Source organism: Malassezia globosa (assembly GCF_000181695.2).
Source record: "Malassezia globosa CBS 7966 chromosome Unknown mgl_sf_6.1, whole genome shotgun sequence".
Lineage (NCBI taxonomy): Eukaryota > Fungi > Basidiomycota > Malasseziomycetes > Malasseziales > Malasseziaceae > Malassezia > Malassezia globosa.
This window is the reverse complement of record NW_001849866.1, coordinates 289,349-312,038: the sequence shown is the minus strand read 5'-3', so window position 1 is coordinate 312,038 and position 22,690 is coordinate 289,349. Positions and strand designations below refer to the sequence as shown.

Here is a 22,690-nt window from a genome sequence, read left to right as displayed (position 1 = left end):
GCACTGTCACATACGCCGTCAGGCACTCGCCGCAACCGAAGGCGGTACGCAGGCAAGGATGGATGCGTCAATACATGGAATCCTTCGGAAGTATCGAGTTGATAAGGCGCTTGCGTTGCCGACACAGACCAACAGAGCAGCGCCACAAGCAATGGCAGCACACATGGCAAATAATACGTTATCATGATGCTGAGAACGTAGATGAGGTTGATGTCAGCAAAGAGAAGAGCTCTAGCACGTAAGGCCACGACTTTGCCGTACGATCTGCTGCCACTGACGAAGAAGGCCTTTTCTCCAGTCTCGACGAGTCTTATAACGCCGCACCTGAAGATGGTTCAGTTCTATGACGGCCATACTACTACGACCTGCTTCTCTACTGCGGCTTCTCGCCCAATCTTAGCTCATGCATGCATGCCTAGCTGCATGTGTGTGCACCTACTCGACGTGAATCGAAAATTCACGTGACGAACGAGACACAACCAGCTACCTCACTCTCCCTGCGGCCCCCTACCTACCTCTTAGGCCCATTCCATTGGGCTCCGGCCGCTCGTTAGGTTGGTGAAGTGTTTCGTGGAGAAGTGCAAACGGCGCTTAAAGACCCATCAATTCCTGATGCGCACCGGAATGAGTCAGAAGCGCGCACAGCACATACATTGATTGAGGCGGCGAACCTTACGTCTGAAGCAATCAGAAGTAGGCTTTTGTTCTTTCCATCGTTCGGTGCTTATCGATCGCATTTTCTTTCATGCTGCAGCAGTCGACGCCTCTGGTGCCGTGCTTGAGTGCAGCGCAAGCGGCGGACCTAGTTTCCTGGACGTCCACAGATGTTGCAAGGGCTATTAAGTACACAGCGCCCCTCATTGTGCCGATGGATGTGGCATCAAAAGTGACATGTACTCACGCGACAATTGTTGAGTGCACGGACGCTACAACCTATGATCAAGCCATCGACGCATTGAATGGCGGTGCGGAAGGTGTGGTGATTCGGACCGACCAAGCGCCTCTTCTCGCCGAACTAGGCGCAGATATGGTTGCATCCCGCGCGATTGTCGCCGTCGCCGATGGCCAGGATGTGCCAGCACATCTTCAACCGGCCGGTGTTCTTGTCGAATGTGAGCATATTCCCTCAGAAAAGTCACTCCAAAAGTATCTTAAGTCGATGGAAACGAGTGTAAGCGGGCGAAACGTGTACGTGCGTGCACCTTTCGAGACGCTCGAACACATTCGTGGAGTGGCCCAACAGGGTGCGACAGCTGTTGTTGGTACGAGCCAGCTATGTATGGACCAGAGCCGTGACTTGGACTATGTTGATGCCCTTTTGTGCATGATCCAGAGCGACCGTGCTGATGGCCTGTATCCGACGCTCGTTGTGTCTGACACTTGCTCAGCGTCGCTGGGCCTGGTGTACTCCTCGGTTGAGTCTGTGCGTGCATCGCTTACCACCGGCTCCGCCCATTACCAGTCTCGTAAACGCGGACTCTGGCATAAGGGGGCAACAAGTGGCGCAACACAACGCGTTGTGCAGATCCGTTTGGACTGTGATCAGGACGCTCTGGAATACCGCGTGGAACAGCATGCGGGCGAGCGGTCAGTTGGGTTTTGCCACTTGGTCGACCGCGACTCATGCTTTGGCGGTCTTGGTGGTCTTGCAAAGCTGGAAAAAACCCTGCGTGCGCGCAAGCAGTCGGCGCCCCCTGGCTCGTACACGGCGCGTCTCTTCGGTGATCCGAAGCTGCTTAGCGCCAAGATCCGTGAGGAAGCCCAGGAACTGATTGATGCCCAGGAACATGAGCATATCGCGTTTGAGGCAGCGGACCTCTTGTACTTTGTGCTCGCACGATGCATTGGCGCAGGTGTAGGCCTCGCAGACATTGAGCGGTCGTTGGATGCTAAGAGCAAAAAAGTGACACGACGCAAGGGTGACGCAAAGCCAGCGTACTCGCAAGCAATGCCAGCCAAGGCCCCACCTGCGCCTGCAACACAGCTTGACGCATCTGCCCCCATTTGCTTGCCAGTGCACAAGCTTAGCGAAACATCCGCTGACAAACAGAGCGAGCTCCTGCGTCGTCCGGCCATACGTACGAATGAGGTGATGGATCGTGTGCGTCCGATCCTTGCTGCTGTGAAAGAGCGTGGCGACGACGCCGTCCTGTCGTACACTGCGCAGTTCGACCGTGTACAGCTGTCAAGCGCAGTACGTCTTCCGCCGTTCCAAAGCAGCAGTGATCGGCAGGCAATGGATCCACGTGTGCGAGAGGCTATCGATGTCGCTTACGCAAACATCCGGCGCTTCCATGAGGCACAAAAGGCTCCTGTCAAGACTACGTCGCGTTCATCGCACGCGGCGTGGGCACCTGGTGAAGACGTGATGGAAATTACATCCATGCCAGGCGTCGTCTGCACACGCTTTCCACGTGCCATTGAGCGTGTAGGCATATACGTGCCAGGTGGCAGCGCGGTGCTACCCTCGACGGCATTGATGCTGGGAGTGCCTGCGCAGGTCGCTGGTTGCTCAACGATTGTGCTGGCAACGCCGCCTCGGTCTGACGGCTCCATTGCGCCGGAGGTATTGTACGTCGCTGACAAGGTGCAAGCATCGTGTATTGTGTGTGCTGGTGGCGCACAGGCCGTGGGTGCCATGGCGTATGGCACAGAGAGCGTGCCTAAAGTGGACAAAATTGCAGGACCTGGCAACCAGTATGTGACGGCAGCAAAGATGCTTGTGCAAAACGAAGTTGATGCGCAAGTTTCTATTGACATGCCGGCAGGGCCATCAGAAGTGCTAGTCGTCGCGGATGAGAGCGCAGAACCCGTGTTCGTTGCGTCAGATTTGCTATCGCAGGCAGAGCATGGACCCGACTCGCAGGTGGTCCTGGTGGGCATTGATCTGAGCGACGCCAAGCTCCAGGCCATTGAGACCGAGGTCGACCGACAAGCGCGTGCATTACCACGAGTCGATGTCGTGCGCCAAGCCATTGACAAGAGTGTCACGATGTTGGTCAACACGCGTGAAGAGGCCATCACGTGGAGCAATCGGTACGCACCTGAGCACCTGATCTTGCACACGACAGAGCCCGAGCAACTCGTGCCGCTAGTCCAGCATGCAGGCAGCGTTTTCGTGGGGGCATGGAGTCCCGAGAGCTGCGGTGACTATGCATCAGGCACCAATCACACACTACCGACGTATGGCTTTGCTCGGCAGTACGGCGGCGTGTCGACGTCGACCTTCCAAAAATACATCACCGCTCAGACTCTCGACGCCGATGGCTTGCGGAAACTTGGACCCCATGTTATTGCACTGGCTGAGTGTGAGGGTCTTGAGGCGCATGCGAATGCCGTGCGCGTGCGTTTGCAGCAGCTTTCGCCGTCGTCGTTGCCGTCCACATCTTCCTCATCATGATGCCAACGGTGATGAGGGTGCTGTTGGACCTGATTCGTAACGGAGACTCTAGGACTTTGTGCATATAGAATAGGGAATCAGTTCGTGGCGAATTGCTCCAGGCGAACAACAAATGCTATCGATACAGTGTATGTTTCGGCCCACTCGCGAGTGACAGCGTATGTGTCTCTTCAGTACCTCCGCTTCCATGCGCAGGTCCATAAGTAGGTATAGCTCTTTCCACCCACCATCTGCATATGAACGCGTATCCGCCGACGTCGGTTAGCGCGACTGGCAATGCTTCCTGCCACCCTCGCATGCCGGATGAGACACCGCTCGATGAGGCTGCTACTCTGTATGCACAGTCGCCGCATGCCAAGGTGGATGCGCATCAGCGGGCACGACGTGCGCGGCGTGCTCAGTATGGCGAGCGTCACATTTTCCTCTTTGGGCGTTCGTCCAAGATCCGAGAACCTATGTACCTGGTATGGGCAGTCCTAGTACTAGGTTTAGTATGGATATGCCTGCAGTCCTGGAATGCAGCGCGATCACCTGGGTGGTCACCATGGATGGTCCCTAATGTGCCTGGATTTATGATCCCCTTCATGCCCATGGCACCGCCACAGACGTCACAGTCGCCTGCTCCAGCCCCGGCCTCGGCCTCAAGAGGGACTTTCACCACCTCCACCCTAGCTGATAGTTCCACCACTACGACTTCCCCTGTCGTAACTCAACGGGTCATGCCAGCACAAAAGACATTCACTTTGGCATCGCGTGGAAAGGGATGCCACCTAGTGCAGTCAGAAGTAGAGCGTGAGATCGGCGATATGCTGCGGGGTGTGCAGGTGGGCATTCTTACGCTTTTCATCCAGCACACAAGCGCAGCGCTCTCACTGAATGAGAACTTCGATCGCGACGTGCGCACGGATATGGACATGGTACGTAGGCGGGTGCTTTTTTTGTGTGCGCGCAAGTCCAGGATTACATGCTAACATACTGCCCTGCTCATAGGCTCTTGACCATGCTGTGCCGGAGTCATTGCCATGGCGCCACACAGACGAAGGCCCCGATGACTCCGCTTCACACACGAAGGCGTCGTTGATCGGGCCGAGTCTTACGATCCCTATCACTCAAGGTCATATGAATCTTGGCACTTGGCAAGGCATTGTATGTTTATCGCTAGTATGTGCACTAACATCCGTTCTAGTACCTGTGCGAATTCCGCCGTGCCAAGCATGCGCGTCGCCTTGTTGCCACAGTGTTGCCATAATAGGCTACAAAGCGGGATGGATCCATTCACAGACGTGCGCATATAGACCGGATGCGCATGTTCATAGTACTACGTATCCTTCTAGACGATCCCAGCAATAACGCAACGCGTGTGGTGGCCATTGCACGCTCGACTCGGAACGGCCCACAGACGGCGAATCAGATGCAGTGAACACATCCACCTCTGTAACACATGCGTCACCATTACATGATGCACTTATTTGCTAGCTACAACCCCAGCCTGCAATTCGACAACCTCCATGGTGCATCTAGATATCTATGACACGTCTCTACAGCTTGGCCTCTAGCGGCGGCGCTCCCTGCTCAACAATGGTGCGCATGATCCGCAGCGCATTGGCGATGCTCTCTTTGTACATGTGAATAGGGTGGCCCTGGCCCTCTGGGTTCGAGCGCTTCGACTCCAGACCGAACTTGAGCGTTTTGCTGCCGGCCAGGTAGTTTACGCCAAACCCATCTGGGAAGCCACAACCAAAGCCTGTGCCTACAAACTTGTCACCTGCACTCAGACCACTCGTGCTCAACTTCCATGAGGCCGACTCGCCCAAGAGTGGGTCACTAAACAGCTTGGGCACTTCGCCGTCGTCTTCAGGGCGGAACGAAAGACGCAGTCCCATCAAATGCCGATCAAAGCCCTTGCCAAATGAATGGTCACGTGTCTGGCGTGTGTGTGATGTTGTAGCGTCCGTTAGTAGCTTGTAAAGCTCAGCCGCTGGCTTGTTCATCCGCACTCCCTGCACGAAGTTGAACGCCTCGTTGCTGAAGGAGCGAATCACATCCGTGCGACCGTGCCTGAAGAGGCGCGTGCTCGCTGTTTCATACGTCGCCGTCTGTCGGCCATGCACGGACGCGTAAGCGAGCTGCAGGGCCATTTGAATGTACGCATCAGGCGCTTGTCTCGCGACCTTCTTGATCCAGTCTGCACCGTATTCACTGTACCACAACACGCCGATGTCCGAGTCGGACGTAATGGCCTTGGCCGTGTCCTCAGCAGCGGCAATGGATGCACGAACCTGGTCGTCCACAAGCCACGAAAGCTTGTGCCACGTCGGGGAAGTCTCAAGAAGCGACACGCCTTCCAGCTTCTCGGGGAAGTTTTCCGTGGGCGGCGGCATCGGCGCAGCAAGCACTGTTTCAGAGAGGAACGATGGGATAAGTGCATCTACGGGCGAGTGCTCGCCACTCAGACCCGCACGGCCCGTGGGCTCGACGACAAAGCTGATCGCCTTGTCGAACCAGCGGTTGTGGCCAAGGCGACCAGCACCAGCCGTATTGATGCCCACGGCAGACGAATAGCTCGGCTCAGAGCCGACATTTGGCTTGGCGCCCAACGGTGCGCCGATGTTGTTGCAGTCGAGAGCCAGGACAAACAGACTCGTCTGAATAGACTGCAAGCTTTGACGGTTTTGTGGGCCAAGAGACAACAGATGCTCGCGCGCCTTGGTCCATGCATCGCGGTCATCGCATGTCATGACAGGGATGCCGTCGCCTTTTGCCTGTTTGGCATCGGCAATGATGTCTTGTAGAGCCTTTTCAATCGCCGTGAGCGGGAAGATCTCGCCATGCTCGTCTATGACTGGCAACTCATACACATTGTCACGCACAAGCACAGTGACGTGGCGCGATGCAGCTGAAATGGATGTGGCCGTGTTGTGGTCCGCAGGACGGTTCGGAATGCGTGTCACGCCAAACATGCGACTGTACTGGTGCATACAGAAGGCCCCGGCACGCGAAGCATCGGGCTTGATGGTCTGCCGGTCAAGCGCAATCTTGTATAACGTAGCACGATACGTAATCCAGGTTGCGCGACGCAATCCATATTCGATGCCGTCCCAGTTCTGAAGGTCAATCGCTTCCTGTGTGTAAGCAGGGGCATCAACACGTTCACTGAGCTCAGCAGGCATGCAGGGATCCGGCAGGAACATGTTCCACCAGTTACTGTTCACCAAAAGAGGCGCGCGCCATTCATGATATGCTTTCAAGAGCCAGAAACGGTCGTCAAACCAGTTGTTTTCCGTCGTTTGATCCACGTCCACCAGGCGCTCATTGAGACGCGGACCCACACCGCTTTCGATCAGCTCTTTTGCCCATGTACGACGCTGCTGCATCTCACTTTCAGCCGTGGAACCCGAGGGAAGCTCGCCCAGTACCTCTTTCTGCCGCAGAATTGGCTCCAGACTCCGCAGGTAGCGTTCCAAGCTATCTTCCAGTCTCGGCACTGGCAGGCGCGGCAGTGCCGATTGCATTTGGAACGTCGTAGGACTAATACGCGCAAGCATGGAAGGCATGAATCTTGATACACTCGACGTCGAGAGTGTACGCTTTGATATACTCACAACGGGGGTGCGGCCTATTACTCGAAATGCCATGCCGGGGAGAAAATGGCTTGCAGACCCTGGTTTTCAATTCGGGGCACCGGTTCCACTTTGGCTTACTTCCAAATTTCGTTTGGTTTTTTGCCTCTGTTGCACAAATGAACGTGCTGCACGCCCGTCCCACAACTCGGCGCGTGTGTGTGCATGTTATTGCGTGCCTGTGCATCCAACACAAACCCCAAATCAAAGAGGGGCAGGACCAGCGTGTAATCACGTGATGCGGGGTAAGGGTCGCCCCATCGCCGCGAACCGACAAACGCCCCCCCTCCGTCCGATCAACTGCTGAGTCAGCGGTGTGTCTGGTTCACAAGCAGCTTTGCATTATCTTCGTACAGCTTCAGGTGATTGTCTTGGATCTCGTGCACGGTTATCATCCGTCCTCAGCGCTAGTGTGCTGACTGTCACTGTCGTTGATACCAGCCGGTGAAAACGATCATCTCTGATCGTGCTTTTGTTTGCATATATATATATATATATATATATATTTGTATGTGTGTGTGTGGGTTAATCGGTGTGATACCAGTAGTAATAATACATGAAGCACGTTCGTGAGACACGCACTCTCACACTCGACTACGACACCGAGACAGGGCACCGCATGATCAACCAGTATGTTGTCGACTCAGAGCTAGGCCGCGGCGTATTTGGAAGCGTGAAACTTGCGCATGACGTATACTCACGCGCGAATGTCGCCATCAAAATCGTGCAGCGAGAGGCCCCACGAAAGCTTGGCGTGCCTTATACCCCGCGGCAGACAGATGAGCGAGTGGTGCGTGAGATTCGTGCTATGTCACTATGCCTGCATCCAAATGTTGTACAGCTGTTTGAGGTGATTGATGATCCTATGAGCCGCAAACTCTTCCTCATCACAGAATACATGCAGGGTGGTGAACTTGTGTGGCGCGATGAGCTAGAACAACCCACACTATCGCTTACTGATGCCAGGCGTGTGTTTCGAGATATTTTGCACGGTTTGAATGCACTGCACGAGAATGGTATCATCCATCGCGACCTCAAGCCAGCCAACATCCTATGGACACGCGATCGGACCATGGCTAAAATCAGTGACTTTGGCAGTGCTTACGTGCGCATGACGCCATCCTCTGTTGATGAGCTTTCGAGTGCAACGGATCCTGTTCTTGCTCGTACTGCCGGCTCACCAGCGTTCTTTGCGCCTGAGCTGTGTTATGGTGCCTCTGATGGACCGCCTATCACGAAGGCCATCGATGTATGGGCACTGGGTGTCACGTTGTATTGCATGTTATTTGGACACGTACCTTTTGATGCTGAAACGGAGTATCTACTTCTGGAGTGCATTGTGCATGACGATTATGCCGTTCCGACCTGTATGTGCTGTGATCGTGTAATTGTGGGGCCACGAGCTCCCCGCTGGGCTCCGTTGTACCCGAATAGCCAGGATCTCTGCGGCAGTGGAAGCGGTAACACATACAGCAAAAGTGCAGGCACAGATTCGCGCAATGAGTCTACAAAGCCTGCTGAAACCAATCGATCCCACTCGCTCTCGAATGAAGCGCATGCAGTTCGTCACTTGCTTGATGCCCTGCTTGACAAAGATCCAGCGACACGCATGACGCTCGATCGTGCCATGACACATCCATGGCTCGTGGCAGTTTCATGGTAATTTGGTCTATGGGAGACATGGTTCAAGGTAAGAAGTCGGGGTTGGGCTGTTTGGTGGCTTGTTGGTGAATTGGAAGCAAAGACAAGCAGATTCGTGCAGTATAAGGTGGCCGTAGTCTAGTTATTGGAGTGTATGATACCCCATGTCATGGGTGCTTGACAAGATTTGTTGCAATACCCAGACCTAATGACGAAAAAAAAAAATAAATAAAATAAATGCATAAATATGATAAATTGTCCAAATGGTAAGGGACCATAGAACTCGCATTCATTCGCCAAGTCGGCTTATCGACGACGAGGTTGCTTCACTCCCTCGCGGAGCGAACTTGTCTACGCAAGCCACATGGGCTTCAGAAGCTCGTCAGTGGCGTGGAACTCGGCGTGCAAAGAAGCGTCTATAGCTTGTTCAGACGCAAGGACATCGACAGCAGCTACAAGTGCCGTCCAGAAGCGACATGCTCGACGCAATTCCGTCGCGACATCGCGCACGTTTTCAAACGTATCTACGAGCATTTCAACAACAGTGGACTTGGCCTCGACAATGTCAGGGAGCATACTCTCCTCTGGCTGAATCATACCATTGTGCAGCGTGTACAATGCATCCACATAGCACTTGATCAGGATGCCCATACCCGTATTGGCATCAGACTGGAAGGGCAAACTCAGACTTATGTCAAGATAGTCGTCTCGTTGCTGCCGAGTCTCTGTGCGCAGCAAGAGCGTAAGTGTCACCATTTCGACCAGTGAGCGAAGCGAGCGCGACAAGCCTTTCACAAACGAGTTAAATACCAGCATTTCTCGAGATAGCGGTGCATCCCATGGCTGGGCCTGGAACAGGATAGGCAATAGACTCAATGTGCGCATAGCGAGGAGCATGCGCCGCTTTTCTTCGTCCGTACCAAATGACGGCCCACCGCTGTAAATCGATTCGCTATACGGATTCGCATGGAGCACACCAGCACGAAGCAGCTCCAGTGCCAAGTACAGCGGCTCTTGAAGCCGGTCATTCACACGTACATGCTGTATCGCCGTGTGCAAAGCACGGCCGTATGTTGTAAGGGTATGCTCAGCGTTCAAGAAGCCACGTAGCTCGAGAAAGCGCCAAAGCGAATTGGCGACAAGTTCATCTTTTTTTTCAAGTCGCATCGACGAGTCCTTGGGCAAGATAGTCCGCGCAGCGCGCGCCGCATCGGTGGCCGTATTCAGGCACAGGGGAATGTCGATCGTAGACGAGTTTTGCCGACGCAGCTCAGCATCGAGCAACGAAGCGGGAACGTACCAGCGATCGACCTGAGCAAGAAGTTTCTGTGTAGCACTCGCATCGTGCGGCACCGGCACATCCATGTGCGGCTGGAACCAATACACGGCTGAAACTTTGCGCTGGCGCCAGAAGGGATGCATCGCCGCACACACCAGGGCAATCGCGACGCACCGGAGGCTCGTGGGACTTTCCGTCAAGTACCCTCGCACAAATTGGTGGTATTCATCTGAGTCGCCATTGTCGAGTGGAGCCGACTCAATCACAAAGCCACTCAGCAGACTGCCAAGCACGCTCGTGCTCACGAGACCTCGCGACAAGTACAAAAGCACCTGCTCCGGCAAACGGAACGAAAAAATCTCGTGCAAGTCGCTGGGAATTTCCAGTTTGATACCTCTGTCGAACAAAGCAAGGGGCAGCGGTATCACCGAGCCGCTGCTTGGACTTAACACGACGCTGTATTTGATCATCGCACGCGCGTGGCAGAATTGGTCCAAGTACGCGCTGCGAGCCACCATGGGGTGGTCTGCAAACTGTGTGCAGAGTACAAAGCCGCTGCGATTCTGCCGCACAAGCTGTGCGACTGAACGAAAGTCGGGTGCGCCAGCCGAGTGCACAAGCCCTGTCGATTCGTCTTGCAGCGCCGGGAACGTTGAGCAGTATTCCATCCCAACAAGAAGAGCGACATCAAGAAATTCAGCTTCATTACACTGCAATTCACGCATCATCGCAAGCTTGGATGCAAATTGGAATTTGCCATGCCGCAAATTCAAGTGTAGAATCACCTTGTCGACACCATCGAAAGCAAAGAGCTCCGTCGGTCCATACATCGCATGCACATACTGCTTCGAATGCCGCTCCATCAAAACGAGCTGCCCAGTCGCTTGGTACGGTGCCACAACATACTCAATATGATGGTGTCGACACATGCGCAAGACGGAACGATACAGGTCTGGCAGGTGCAAGCTGTTGCTCGATGCAAACAACTGCGTCGCTAGGGCTACATTATCATCTTCATAAGACTCCCATGCACGTTTCCTTAGACCTGGACGGCGGTCCTCATAGCTGAAAGGACGCGTACGCTTTGCTGGTGACAGACCGTGCAAGACAAACACGGGCTTGATGCGGTGCTGCTCGAGGACGCGGATGTCACTCTCGATCCGCGACATGAGAGCAATAGGTTGACCACCAATGGCCGTGACAAGTGGCTCTGCTGACTCCGGTGCCGACAGCACCTGTCGAAGATAATACGACAAATCAATGCCTAGTCGAGTATTTTTAAGAACATTCAGTGACTCTTCTTGCAATAAGTGTGCATCGTGCAAGAATCCCTCAAGCCCGCGAATCATCACGTAGACCTCACCTCAGTTTGATTTCTTCTATGCACAAGCCCTAGCTTATGAGCTTTCCCACTTGTTGGTCTGGTTCTTCTTGCTGTGGCCGTGGCCTGAACTCAGATCAACTAGCTGCCTCGATCGTGCCTCTAATCACACATACATACACGCCCACGCCCACACCCACACCCAAGCGCACGCCCACATGCGTCATGGATATACACGCCTCCATCACCACATTCAACGCATCGGTATGGCAAGATGTGTGTGTCTCGGCCGGACCTTCGACCCCAAGGTCTCCGCACTGGCCTTCGGCCCACGAACATGAAGAGGCTTTCATGTATACGCGCTTAGTAGTTCCGCGTGAAACGGCTGTTTGTTGCAACCCTAGGACAGTAAGACCTGGCAACAAAGCCGTAAGCCGATATGGGTGGCTAATGTGACGACGCACTCAAATATAGCTGCCCCGTCCATAAGGCGCCAAGATCTCAAGCACGTTCATAGAATCGACGTGTTCGACGTGCACATAGCCCCCACCCCCATGCTATCAAAACACTCACTCATTTTTTTCAATAAACATGCATGGAATCCATGTCTTCTTTTTGGTGAGTCTAAACACACCTTCCTATGGCTCAAAGGATAGGTATGACTGGGTACGTATGCACTAGACAAGACAGAGAAAAAGACACATGACTGCCTATCGCAGACACAGGACTCAATATCCGTGCATGTGATGAAACAAGTAGAAACAACATCATCACAAACACTGTCGCATCATAAAGCCATGCAGCAAAGCGATATGCAAATGTGCGTGTGTGTATGTGTGTGCATGCGCGCATGCGTGCACGTATAGGTCACAGGTACCGCTTACTGCAGAATGATACCATCGAAGCGCTGCTTGAACCAAGCAGCCGTCTCCTCCTTACGCACACGGTGTGGAGCACCAACACGAGACTGGCGGTTCTTGCGGCGGGACACACGCACACCTGGACGAGTCATGCAGACATAAAAGTCCATACCGAAAATACCAATACCTGGGTCGTACTTGATACCCAAGTCAATGTGCTCCGTAATACCGAAACCAAAGTTACCCGTGTCGGAGAAGTTGCGCTTCTGCAACTCGTACTCCTTAACCTTCAGACCGCGCTCAAGAATTTCCTCGGCCTTGGCACCGCGAACAGTGACGTGGCAGGCAATCTTTTCGTTACGACGGATACCGAAGCCACGCAGCGTGTAGCGGGCCTTAGTCGTAACAGGCGTCTGACCCGTCAGCTGTTCCAACACCTTGGTGGCACGAGTGAGACGGTCACCCGACTCACCGACCGAGATGTTGATGACGAGCTTGTCAACCTTGAGCTCCTGTTCCTGTTAGCATGCCCAGAATCCTAACACAGGTTTGCCCGCCCTTGATGCCCAATTTAGCATACTCACACACACACACGCAGACATACAGGCGTTGAGATGCAGCTTGTTCAGGCAATTGTCACTAAGCACATAGCCTGTCGCTGTCCACAACATTTTGTGTTTGTGAGTGTGCGAGAATGTAAACGGACTCACAGACGAGCACTGCATTAACGTACCCTCATGGGGTTGCTGACAATGTTAGTATATTGTGTACTTTCGAGCGATGCACAACTAACTACCACACTTACATCGCCTTGCTCGATTCCGCCATGATCTTATTCAGTCGCAGTCGACGTGAAGAAGTGTGGCCAGCAGTGCTTTCCTTGCTGTAGCCAAACGACCTGAGGCCAGCTTGCTCATGTCTGAATCATGTGATGTAGGTCACATGACATGTACAGTTTTGCGACTTCGAGCAGGAGGCGCCTTCATAAAAGAGTTATTATGATTGGGCAAAGGGGGTGTTTGTGAAGTGACCAATCATCACATCGTACAGCACAATGTCGCGTAGCCTGCATGATATTGGCTCCAGCTTACGTGTGCACCACCCTTGTTGGGCCACGTCCGTTCTCGCGCTGTACGATGGACCTCTCAGATCGCAGGTACACGCACAGTAACGGAGCAATTACACACACCGTGCACAATGCGAGTTCAACATTTCTCGAGCTCATCATACGCCTTCCTGACTCGCACTGTTCGTTTACTACCGCACCAGGTGTAAGACCAGCGGAAGGACCCCAGTTTGGTCCGTAGAGGCATTTTGCAGTTCGGAAATACAAGCTTTGCCTCAAGTCGCCTCACAGTCTACGCGTTTGGCCGTCTCACCGTTTCGACATCTTGGACCTGACCACAGAGGCTCAGTTCGTTTTCCCTCCTCACCATTGAAGAACACTTCGCTTCCTGTCATCGAAGAGCAAGGACCGCTTCTTCGTCATCGGCTTTTGTTTCTTTTGCTATCGAATTAAGGATAGTGGGAATGGTCATTTTCTCTAAAGATGATACGTCCATGTGCACCGCCACAGATGAGCCGCCGGATATGTCTCCCCATGAACACCGCCATTTGTCAAGCGCGCGATCGCAGTCAGTTTCTGTGCCTTCGACGGCACGTCCTACGTTGATAAAGAAGCGGGAGTCACCATGCTTCACAACTACTGCGCAATTTGTGTCGCCATCGATCCATGCCTCTTACGCCCGCTCACCAATGTCCCCCTCCGCACTAGAAGCAGCGACACCCAAGCTTGGACACAGCCCTGCTCACACAGATTCATTGCCAGGCAGTCCAAGCAGTGTGTCAAGCACTGTGAGCGGTGTATCATTGCGTCGTGGCGATACAGCAGATACTGAAGACGAGCCTGAAGCAGAGCTCGAAGCTGTTGACGAAACGGATGAGCTGGACTTGGATGAACCAACTCTTGCGACGCTCGACCTCAGTGATGATTCTCATGAGCACACGTCTTCCATCTCGCATATCACCAACATGTACCCACTGCCGCCGAAGCTCGTGGCTATCCATCCAAAGACAAACACTAAAGATCGTGTACCCTCAAATGAAGCACAAGCGGAGGACAACGATTCTCGAACCAGGTTTCTTCAGAAAGGTCGCGTGTCCGAGTTAGCAGCTATGACAAACGATGCTACGCGAGCACATCCACAGCAAAACCACTCTTGTGAAACGGAAAACAAAAATCCACCATTGCCGTCGCCACGTGGATGGTCTGGAGAAGTTGTCGAGCCACCTCCCCCACACCCAACGGTTCTTCCACAAGACACTGTGCCAGCGGTGTCCTCGCCGCTGTGCGTGAGTTGTGATTCGAATAACATGCATGATGGACAGGTTGGGCAGCAGCGAGCAGTGTCAGAATCTAGAAGTGAACCAAAGAACAACTGCACTCAAAACAAAGGTGTTAGTGCTGCTGTCGACGACACGAATGCCGTTGAAGCCCCTGAACCTCAGGATGACTCGACCGTCACCTCTAAGACATCCACTGCAGGCGAGGATATGCCACGCCCTGGATCGATGCCCGTGCGTCGACGTTCACGTCGTTCGTCCCGAGCCAAAAAACCTTTGAAGTCTGTCTTATCATCCTCGGAAGATGAACCGTCGGGCCGGTCCCGCCGGCTTGAACGCAAGAAACATTCCGTGCGATTTTGTGTGGATCCGCCAGAGGAGCGGCGTACACACAGTCCCGTTGATTATGATCGAAAAGCACACCCAGTGCACAATCACTTGTGCGGTGACGACCTGCGTGAAATGCGGGATCTTCACATGTCAATGGATCTGCTACAGTCTCGTTGCCGGTCCATGCACTTGCAACAACAACAACAGACCAAAGAAGGGGCGCCTGTCGACATGCCTGCTTATGATGTATGGCACACGACGGCCATGCATTCGCACACACCGAAGACGCCACTGCCACCATCCGGTCCCACCTCACTTTCTGCATGGGAACGAAATAAAACGGATGGCGCGCCGAGCATACCATGTCGAAGGAACAACAGTGGCGGGGACACAGGCTCTGAAGTAAGGAAGGATGATGCAAAATCTAACGATCCGCTTGCTGATCTAGAAGCTGTTCGCGAGCAGCAGCGCCGTCATACCAATGGTGTCATGCCTTATGGTAGTGGTGCCACTACTGGGACTGGTCGATTCCTTAGAAGTGCATCGCCTCATGACAGCTCAGCGGCATCTGGATTATCGTTACCAGCACACAATGAGTCCAGACTAGCATCAACGCTCGCAGCAAGATTTGGACTTAACAAGCCACCACCACCGCTTCCAGGCATGGAGCCGAGTGGTCCGGTGCGGTCGGCCGCGAGCAGCCCTGAACCGGCCACTTCTTTACGATCCTCGGCGAGATCGACATCTCCTATTGGCTCAACACTAACAGCACAAAAGCGGGCATCGAGGTCGGTGTCACCGCATTCAGGCTATGAAAGTCCCATGCAAGACTTTGGCGATTATGGGAGTGAATATGACATGATGGATGCCCAATAATGACAATGAAATGGCGAACTCTGATAGTTGTACATAGGTTTTCAGGTTGATAGCGCTTCTTAGATTATATATTGTATATATGTTGTACGTGGTCAGCTGAATAATGTGTTCCATTCTTCGTGCCGGAGGGGGAAGGGGGTGGCGGAAAATGGTATTTGGCGCGCGTATGACAGGCCATCGTTTGTCTTGCCTGACTGAGCCCACACGGACAATAGTACAAGAAGGGGGCTCATCAGTGTAATGTGATTGGTTCCATGTCGTCCATGTGCCAAAAAAAAAATAAAGCAAGCAGCCCATTCGTACGGGGCACAAGCGGGCGGGGGATTTCTAAAGTGATCAGGTTTGAAAAAAAAATTGCGCTTCAATGCGAGTGTCGAAGCGAGGAGAGGAAGAGAGGGAGAAGGAAAAAAATTCAAGACGAAGAAAGGTTTTTTTCCTCAACTTTATCGAACATGTCTAATGATGCTCAGACAAATGTGCCGAGTTCTACTGGACTCGAGTCGTCGCTCTCGAACATGAGCGTACAGGGATCAGCACCAGCTCCAACGAAGAGCGAAAGCGCTTCAGGCGCGGGCGCTCCTAGGAAGCGGTATGTGCCACCGCACATGCGTCATCAACAAGATGCTGGTAGTGGGCCAGGTGCGCGTGGCTCGATGGGTGGCTCGCGCGGTCCACCAGCTCTTCCACCAGCCTTTAGTGGTGGACGCCGTGGATTTGGTGGTAGCGACTCGTCGTCGGGTGCCGGCGGCGGTGGCGGCGGCCGATGGAGTAGTCTCAGCGGTGGCGGTGGCTGGAACGATCGTGGCTCACGCCGCAACGATGGCTTCGGTTCATGGCGGGACAACAAGCACATTATTGGCCCAGTAAACGAGCGTCTGGAGCGGGACCTGTTTGGTGTGCCGGATGATGGCATGCACCAAAGCACGGGCATCAATTTTGACAAATATGGCGACATTCCCGTCGAGGCAACAGGACGTGATGTACCAGAGGCCATTACTGAATTCACGCACCCGCCTGTTGACGAGCACCTGATTTCTAATATCAGACTGGCGCGTTATTCTACACCGACGCCAGTGCAAAAGTACTCGATTCCAATCGTCGGCGCCGGTCGCGATTTGATGGGATGTGCGCAGACCGGCTCGGGCAAGACAGGTGGTTTCTTGTTTCCCATCCTGTCGGCTCTATTCACGCATGGTCCTCCTCCGATGCCGCCGCAGCCACCCATGTATGGCCGCCAAAAGGCATTCCCGTCCGTGTTGATTCTTGCCCCAACGCGTGAGCTGGTATCGCAAATTCACGAAGAGGCACGAAAGTTCACTTACCGCTCATGGGTACGACCGGCTGTGGTGTATGGTGGAGCTGAAATGGGTGCGCAGCTGCGCCAGATTGAGCGCGGCTGTGATATGCTCTCAGCGACGCCCGGCCGTCTGGTCGACCTGATTGAACGTGGACGAATTAGTCTGGCGAATGTGCGCTTCCTGGTGCTTGATGAAGCTGACCGTATGCTGGACATGGGTTTCGAGCCGCAGATCCGCCGGATCGTGTTGGGAGAAGACATGCCAGGCGTTATGGACCGCCAGACCCTCATGTTCTCGGCCACGTTCCCGCAAAATATCCAGATGCTTGCCAAGGACTTTTTGAAGGAGTATGTGTTTCTGTCAGTCGGTCGCGTCGGCTCGACTTCCGAGAACATTACTCAAAAGATCGAGTACGTGGAGGACCGCGATAAACAATCGATGCTTCTCGATGTACTTGCAGCCATGCCAACGAGTGGCTTGACGCTCATCTTCGTCGAGACGAAGCGCATGGCCGATATGCTGTCGGACTTTTTGATCTATTCGAACATTGCTGCGACATCTATTCATGGCGACCGCACGCAGCGCGAGCGTGAGTATGCACTGGACCTCTTCCGCTCGGGCCGCACGCCCATCCTTGTTGCCACAGCTGTGGCTGCTCGTGGACTGGATATTCCCAATGTCACACACGTTGTGAACTACGACCTGCCTTCGGACATTGATGACTACGTTCACCGCATTGGTCGTACGGGACGTGCTGGTAACATTGGCCATGCCACCGCGTTCTTTAACCGCAACAACCGAAATATCGTGCGTGACTTGGTCAAATTGCTTCAGGAAGCGAACCAAGAAGTGCCCTCATGGCTTGAGAATGTCGCATCGGAAAGCGCGTTCTCAACTGGCAGCCGCGGTGGCCGTGGTGGTGGTCGAATGGGCGGTGGCCGCTTCGGTGGTGGCCGCTTTGGCGGTATGGGTGGTCGAGACTTCCGCTCAGGTATGGGCGGCAGCGCATTTGGACCACGCAGCGGTGGCTATGGCGGTGGCTACAATGCTGGTGGGGGCTTCTACAATGGACCACCGGCGCCCGACCATTCTAGCAGCGGGCAGTCGTGGTGGTAAGCGGCGAGCAGGAGTCATATCGCCCTCTTTTTCTTTTGCTGTCACATTTGCGCAAGCAATGGCATTCCCGGCAGCTACCTGCTCACCTCATTCACATTTCTTGAGAAGAAAAACATAACAAAAAAAAAATCTGGCTTGACGTTATTTGGGCACACAACGGCATTGGATTCCGGACAATTTTTTCGCGCCAGTCTTCATGACGAGGATGTACTTGTGCAGACTCGCCGCAAATGTCACAAAAGCCCTCGCTATGATTCCTTCGTTGTGTCAACATGCGCTGCAGTTTGTGCATATACCAGTCCAAGCTCGATGCCGCGGCAGGCGCAACGAAGAACCCGTATTTTGTGGATCTCTCCTTCTTCCCTTTATATTTCCACATGTGTAGCTAGCATGTAATGATATCGTCTTGATTTTGACTTTAACGCGTGCAGCGATCACATATCACAGGCCTCGGTCGGTTCGCGGCATGTATTAGAGCGGCTCACCCTGCCCATTCCTATAGCATGCGATGACTCATGCCCTTCATATACACTTTGGGGCCTCCACCGACGACTGTACATGGGGGTCTTGTGTCGAGACTTGTTGAGCCTCGCAACTTGACGGCAGCATGCTGGTGGCAGTGACGCAAATGACTAGTGGCGGCATAATCCGAGAGAATCTCGCGATAGCGCAGAATCTTGTCCGCTGCGCTGCAAATGCAGGCGCCAAAGTACGTACAGCAGATGCGATACGCCTCACAACCTGACATAGGAGGCAGTCTTTCTTCCCGAGGGTGCGTGCATGCTCTCTCAAAGGGCTTGCCGGGCAGGCTCACGCCAATTGCAGCGACAGATTTTATTTCCCCACCTACGTCAGTGCCTTCATTGACGCGGTCATCTGAGAACAGGGCCTTTGTTACGAGTCTATGTACGATGGCGAACGAGTTAGGCGTTTGGATCAGTGTGGGCGTACATGAACCGCCCCCACCTGAAGAGACAACTCGCTGCTTCAATACGCAGCTCCTTATTGATGACAAAGGACAAATTCAGGCGAGGTACCGCAAAGTATGTGTGCATGGAGACGTGCATGCTCCAAGCTAACAGACATCTAGATGCATCTGTACGACGTTCAAGTTCAGCATGGTATGTCCATATGTGAGAGCAATACAACCATCCCTGGTACAGAGCTAGTACCGCCAGTATCTACGCCTTTTGGGCGTACAGGTGTACGTTCTTTCGATGTATCATACTTACATGTAGCTGTTGACGTGCTACGACATGCGATTTCCTGAAGTAGCACTCTCGCTGCGTCGGAGCGGCGCGCAGATCCTTACTTTTCCATCCGCTTTTGCTGTGCGAACAGGTGCAGCGCACTGGAGCACATTGCTCCAAGCACGAGCAATTGATACACAGTGCTGGGTCGTCGCTGCTGCACAAGTTGGTACGTATCGCGCGTGAATAACACGATAGGCACACATCCGGGGACAACGCGCACATCGTATGTGAAAGCAGTAGCCTTTTCCGTGCTCGCTCACACATCAGCTGGGGACATGCCATGATCGTGGATCCATGGGGCTCTATTGTTGCTCAATGCAGGTATGGCGCTGCTTGTATGACTAGTCCACGTATTTCTGACACATGTGCAGCGACATGCCGCCATTTGAGGCTGCATTTGGATTGGCCGATATTGTACGTGCATAACCGACCCCATTCTTACCCCACTTTTAGGCACTCGACTCGGTCGACAAGGTGCGCCAGGATATGCCCCTTTGGGAGCAGCGTCGTAATGATATATATCCGGAGGTGTGACGTACTTCGATAAAGGATGCATCAGAACGTTTCTCCTGGCACCCTTCATAGTATCACATTGGAGTCGTGCGCCTCTTCCAATGCTGGAGGTTGCGTGCTGAAAATGTGTGTGTTACTCTCAAAATTGGTCCACATTGTTACAACATTTGGCCTGTCTTCTACGCACATAACCTAGTCTCCACCCACGAGTCGGTGCAGCAATTAGCCTGTTACGACATCCGTAGACACTGACGAGACGACGATGACATCGACTGTGCCATTGATTATCGAGTACGTGCGTAGTCAGCGAGCCTACTAATACGTAAACAGCACAGATCCAGGTGTTGACGATCTTCTTGCGATCCTTCTCGTACGTACTTGTTGTCCGACAACTGACATCCGCACCAGGCGCTTGCATCGCCAGAAGTGACGCTAGAAGCCATCACACTCACATTCGGAAATACAACCCTTGACTATGCACACAGCAACATTCTGCGATTGGCGCATGCACTGGAAGTCGCGAACAAGGATGGTGCCATCAAGAATGCGACGCTACGTGAGCGAATTGAGCACGGGTTCAATGGTAAGCCCGTACCGATTGCCCTGGGTGCTGAGAAACCATTAGGTGGTCGCTTATTCACGGCGAGCTATTTCCATGGTCGTGACGGCATGTCAGGCGTCTCTTTTATCGAGGGGAATCCATATCCAGCCACTAAGTCGTCAGTTCTCTTCGGTTCCAGGCCGGCGAACTTGCCAGCGGATGAATGCATTCTCGACATTCTTCGGCGCCATCCGCCGCACACTGTACGAATTGCGGCCGTTGCTCCGCTAAGCAACCTGGCAAGTGCTTATCTGAAGGACCCTGAGACTTTCTGTCGCGTGGGCTCCATTAGTGTCATGGGTGGCGCTCTCGACGTGCCTGGCAACACATCTCCCACCGCCGAGTTCAACTTTTTCGCTGACCCTTGGGCTGCCAAAGTTTTGTTGGAAGATGCGGTGCATGATGGACGTCCACTTCCGATCCAGCTTCTCCCTCTGGATACGACATCGCGTCACACTGTGCCGTATGAACTTCTGGTGCTTGACGAATCGTCGGAGCTGTACAAAACAAACTACTTGTTCCGCTTAATTTCATTGTTCCTCCGCAAGCCGCGTGCAGTAACCAACTCATTTGCACTAAAGGTGTTTCGTTCGATGCGGCGAAATACGACTTGTTTGAGGCACACGATCCTTTGGCCGTCGCGCATGCGATCTTTTGTACAGACACCAAGCTCTGGTCTTGCACAAGTCGACCATTCCTCATTGAGACAGAAGGTCGCTTAACTCGTGGGTTCTGTGTAGTGGACCGTCGCCAGCATGGCGAAGAGTATGGTGGACGGAACAAGGCAGACGTTGAGGCGGCTCGTGGTCCTCAGGACGAACATGCTTTGCCTACAACAACAACGACGCCTTCAAAACGCAAAGCCGATGCTGATGATGGGGAGCAGGGCGCCAAAGAGCAAAAGAATCGTGATGCCCCACTGCCTTTGCCGCATATTGACGTAGTGACTCAAACACCAGGCTCTGCGTGGTTTGAAGATCTCATGCTGGGGCGTCTTGGACTCAAGAATGTTAATGCGCCTTCGTCAAGCACCCGCAGTTAGGTACGGGGGCGTAGTGTTGACAAGGCTTGTACCCATACAAATCTGACGGGAATCGTATCCGCCTACATCGCCGAATAGGTTTTTATACATCTTACTATCATATACGAACAACTCGGAGCATCTTACGTACACTATTACGCGCCGGGAGGTCGAAAACCTGGTGGTGGACGTGCAAATCCAGGAGGCGGTCCGCCAAATCCTGGCGGGGGGCCCATTGGTGGTGGGCCACCAAAGCCTGGCGGAGGACCAAATGGCGGGCGAACCATTGGCACTGCACCCATCGCAGCGCCTCGTCCGGTTGGTACGCCTCGTCCTGGGCCCGGCGCCATCTATTCGTTGTTAGCTCACACGTATGAAAAGAGAAGAAAAGAGAAGCAGTGATCAAAGCGATACATACAACCGGCATATCTCGTTTCGATTCAGGTGGTGGTGCGTCCACACTGATACTGATGATGGTCTCACCACGAAGGATAATCAGGCCCAATGTCCGCTTCTGCTCTTGTACAGGCGGGAGCGGTTCGTCGTCGTCGTCCTCCTCTTCATCAATGTGGGCCTGCCCGGCGGCCGTATCTCCATGCGATACCTTTTGCTTCTTGTTTGCCTTTTGTGTCTTCTTTTTCTTTGGCTTGATTCGTCGGAATTCTTCCGCTGCACGCATGTTAGTAGGATAGGAAAGGGACGACACTGCATTTCACATACCATTAGACAACACAAGATTCATGTGGGTATCGAATGCGAGCAATTGTCCAGTCATTTGACGACCATCGTTTAGTGTAACACGCAGGCGGTAGTCAATCAGGGCCATCATGCGCCCACCCTTAGCTTTGACAGGGGGCTTTCACCCCGTTAGGACCAGCACATCTAAAATCGCCCATACGTACCATTCTGATGAAATTCAACGCGAAGCACTAGTCGAGAAAGTGCGAAATCAACGCTACCACGCGCTTGACACAAGCTGATGACAGAGTGACTTCTGCACCGATGGAAGCGATGCTTTCGACAACGACGTGGACGATGAGCGATTATCACGTGATCTCACATGGAGTTGGTGGAGGTTGTCATGCAGAACGTCGGTGATGCGCCTTCGCAGATAAGACTGCGTCGAGACAGTGCGGTGTCAATCTGTCAGATAGTTCGTGTGGCGGACCATTGTTGTAACTTGTGGCGAATAGACACGGCGGCAAGGACTTTTTTTTT

The 22,690-nt window shown here is 53.5% G+C and overlaps 11 protein-coding genes across 11 annotated transcripts; 7 read left to right on the top strand and 4 right to left on the bottom strand.

Annotated features, from left to right (window-relative positions):
• Positions 1–745: 745 nt before the first annotated feature.
• Positions 746–3,400, top strand: MGL_2613 (uncharacterized protein; the record flags this gene model as incomplete). The annotated part of the gene is made up of 1 exon (XM_001730179.1): positions 746–3,400. One exon carries the CDS (start codon positions 746–748, stop codon positions 3,398–3,400), a length of 2,655 nt encoding a protein of 884 aa, XP_001730231.1.
• Positions 3,401–4,119: 719 nt separating this feature from the next.
• On the top strand, positions 4,120–4,649 carry MGL_2612 (uncharacterized protein; the record flags this gene model as incomplete). The annotated part of the gene is made up of 3 exons (XM_001730178.1): positions 4,120–4,317; positions 4,391–4,546; positions 4,587–4,649. The coding sequence occupies 3 exons, from the start codon at positions 4,120–4,122 to the stop codon at positions 4,647–4,649; spliced, it is 417 nt and encodes a 138-aa protein (XP_001730230.1).
• Positions 4,650–4,938: 289 nt separating this feature from the next.
• Positions 4,939–7,035, bottom strand: MGL_2611 (uncharacterized protein; the record flags this gene model as incomplete). The annotated part of the gene is made up of 1 exon (XM_001730177.1): positions 4,939–7,035. The coding sequence occupies one exon, from the start codon at positions 7,033–7,035 to the stop codon at positions 4,939–4,941; it is 2,097 nt and encodes a 698-aa protein (XP_001730229.1).
• A 541-nt stretch (positions 7,036–7,576) lies between these two features.
• On the top strand, positions 7,577–8,683 carry MGL_2610 (uncharacterized protein; the record flags this gene model as incomplete). The annotated part of the gene is made up of 1 exon (XM_001730176.1): positions 7,577–8,683. One exon carries the CDS (start codon positions 7,577–7,579, stop codon positions 8,681–8,683), a length of 1,107 nt encoding a protein of 368 aa, XP_001730228.1.
• A 329-nt stretch (positions 8,684–9,012) lies between these two features.
• On the bottom strand, positions 9,013–11,289 carry MGL_2609 (uncharacterized protein; the record flags this gene model as incomplete). Its single annotated transcript, XM_001730175.1, has 1 exon — positions 9,013–11,289. The coding sequence occupies one exon, from the start codon at positions 11,287–11,289 to the stop codon at positions 9,013–9,015; it is 2,277 nt and encodes a 758-aa protein (XP_001730227.1).
• An 852-nt stretch (positions 11,290–12,141) lies between these two features.
• On the bottom strand, positions 12,142–12,792 carry MGL_2608 (uncharacterized protein; the record flags this gene model as incomplete). The annotated part of the gene is made up of 2 exons (XM_001730174.1): positions 12,142–12,633; positions 12,712–12,792. 2 exons carry the CDS (start codon positions 12,790–12,792, stop codon positions 12,142–12,144), a joined length of 573 nt encoding a protein of 190 aa, XP_001730226.1.
• Positions 12,793–13,711: 919 nt separating this feature from the next.
• On the top strand, positions 13,712–15,670 carry MGL_2607 (uncharacterized protein; the record flags this gene model as incomplete). Its single annotated transcript, XM_001730173.1, has 1 exon — positions 13,712–15,670. One exon carries the CDS (start codon positions 13,712–13,714, stop codon positions 15,668–15,670), a length of 1,959 nt encoding a protein of 652 aa, XP_001730225.1.
• A 452-nt stretch (positions 15,671–16,122) lies between these two features.
• On the top strand, positions 16,123–18,084 carry MGL_2606 (uncharacterized protein; the record flags this gene model as incomplete). The annotated part of the gene is made up of 1 exon (XM_001730172.1): positions 16,123–18,084. One exon carries the CDS (start codon positions 16,123–16,125, stop codon positions 18,082–18,084), a length of 1,962 nt encoding a protein of 653 aa, XP_001730224.1.
• A 607-nt stretch (positions 18,085–18,691) lies between these two features.
• On the top strand, positions 18,692–19,763 carry MGL_2605 (uncharacterized protein; the record flags this gene model as incomplete). The annotated part of the gene is made up of 6 exons (XM_001730171.1): positions 18,692–18,793; positions 19,083–19,127; positions 19,175–19,288; positions 19,323–19,503; positions 19,533–19,560; positions 19,709–19,763. The coding sequence occupies 6 exons, from the start codon at positions 18,692–18,694 to the stop codon at positions 19,761–19,763; spliced, it is 525 nt and encodes a 174-aa protein (XP_001730223.1).
• Positions 19,764–20,112: 349 nt separating this feature from the next.
• On the top strand, positions 20,113–21,173 carry MGL_2604 (uncharacterized protein; the record flags this gene model as incomplete). The annotated part of the gene is made up of 2 exons (XM_001730170.1): positions 20,113–20,145; positions 20,259–21,173. 2 exons carry the CDS (start codon positions 20,113–20,115, stop codon positions 21,171–21,173), a joined length of 948 nt encoding a protein of 315 aa, XP_001730222.1.
• A 454-nt stretch (positions 21,174–21,627) lies between these two features.
• On the bottom strand, positions 21,628–22,377 carry MGL_2602 (uncharacterized protein; the record flags this gene model as incomplete). The annotated part of the gene is made up of 4 exons (XM_001730168.1): positions 21,628–21,822; positions 21,891–22,141; positions 22,193–22,328; positions 22,375–22,377. The coding sequence occupies 4 exons, from the start codon at positions 22,375–22,377 to the stop codon at positions 21,628–21,630; spliced, it is 585 nt and encodes a 194-aa protein (XP_001730220.1).
• Between the last annotated feature and the right edge of the window lie 313 nt (positions 22,378–22,690).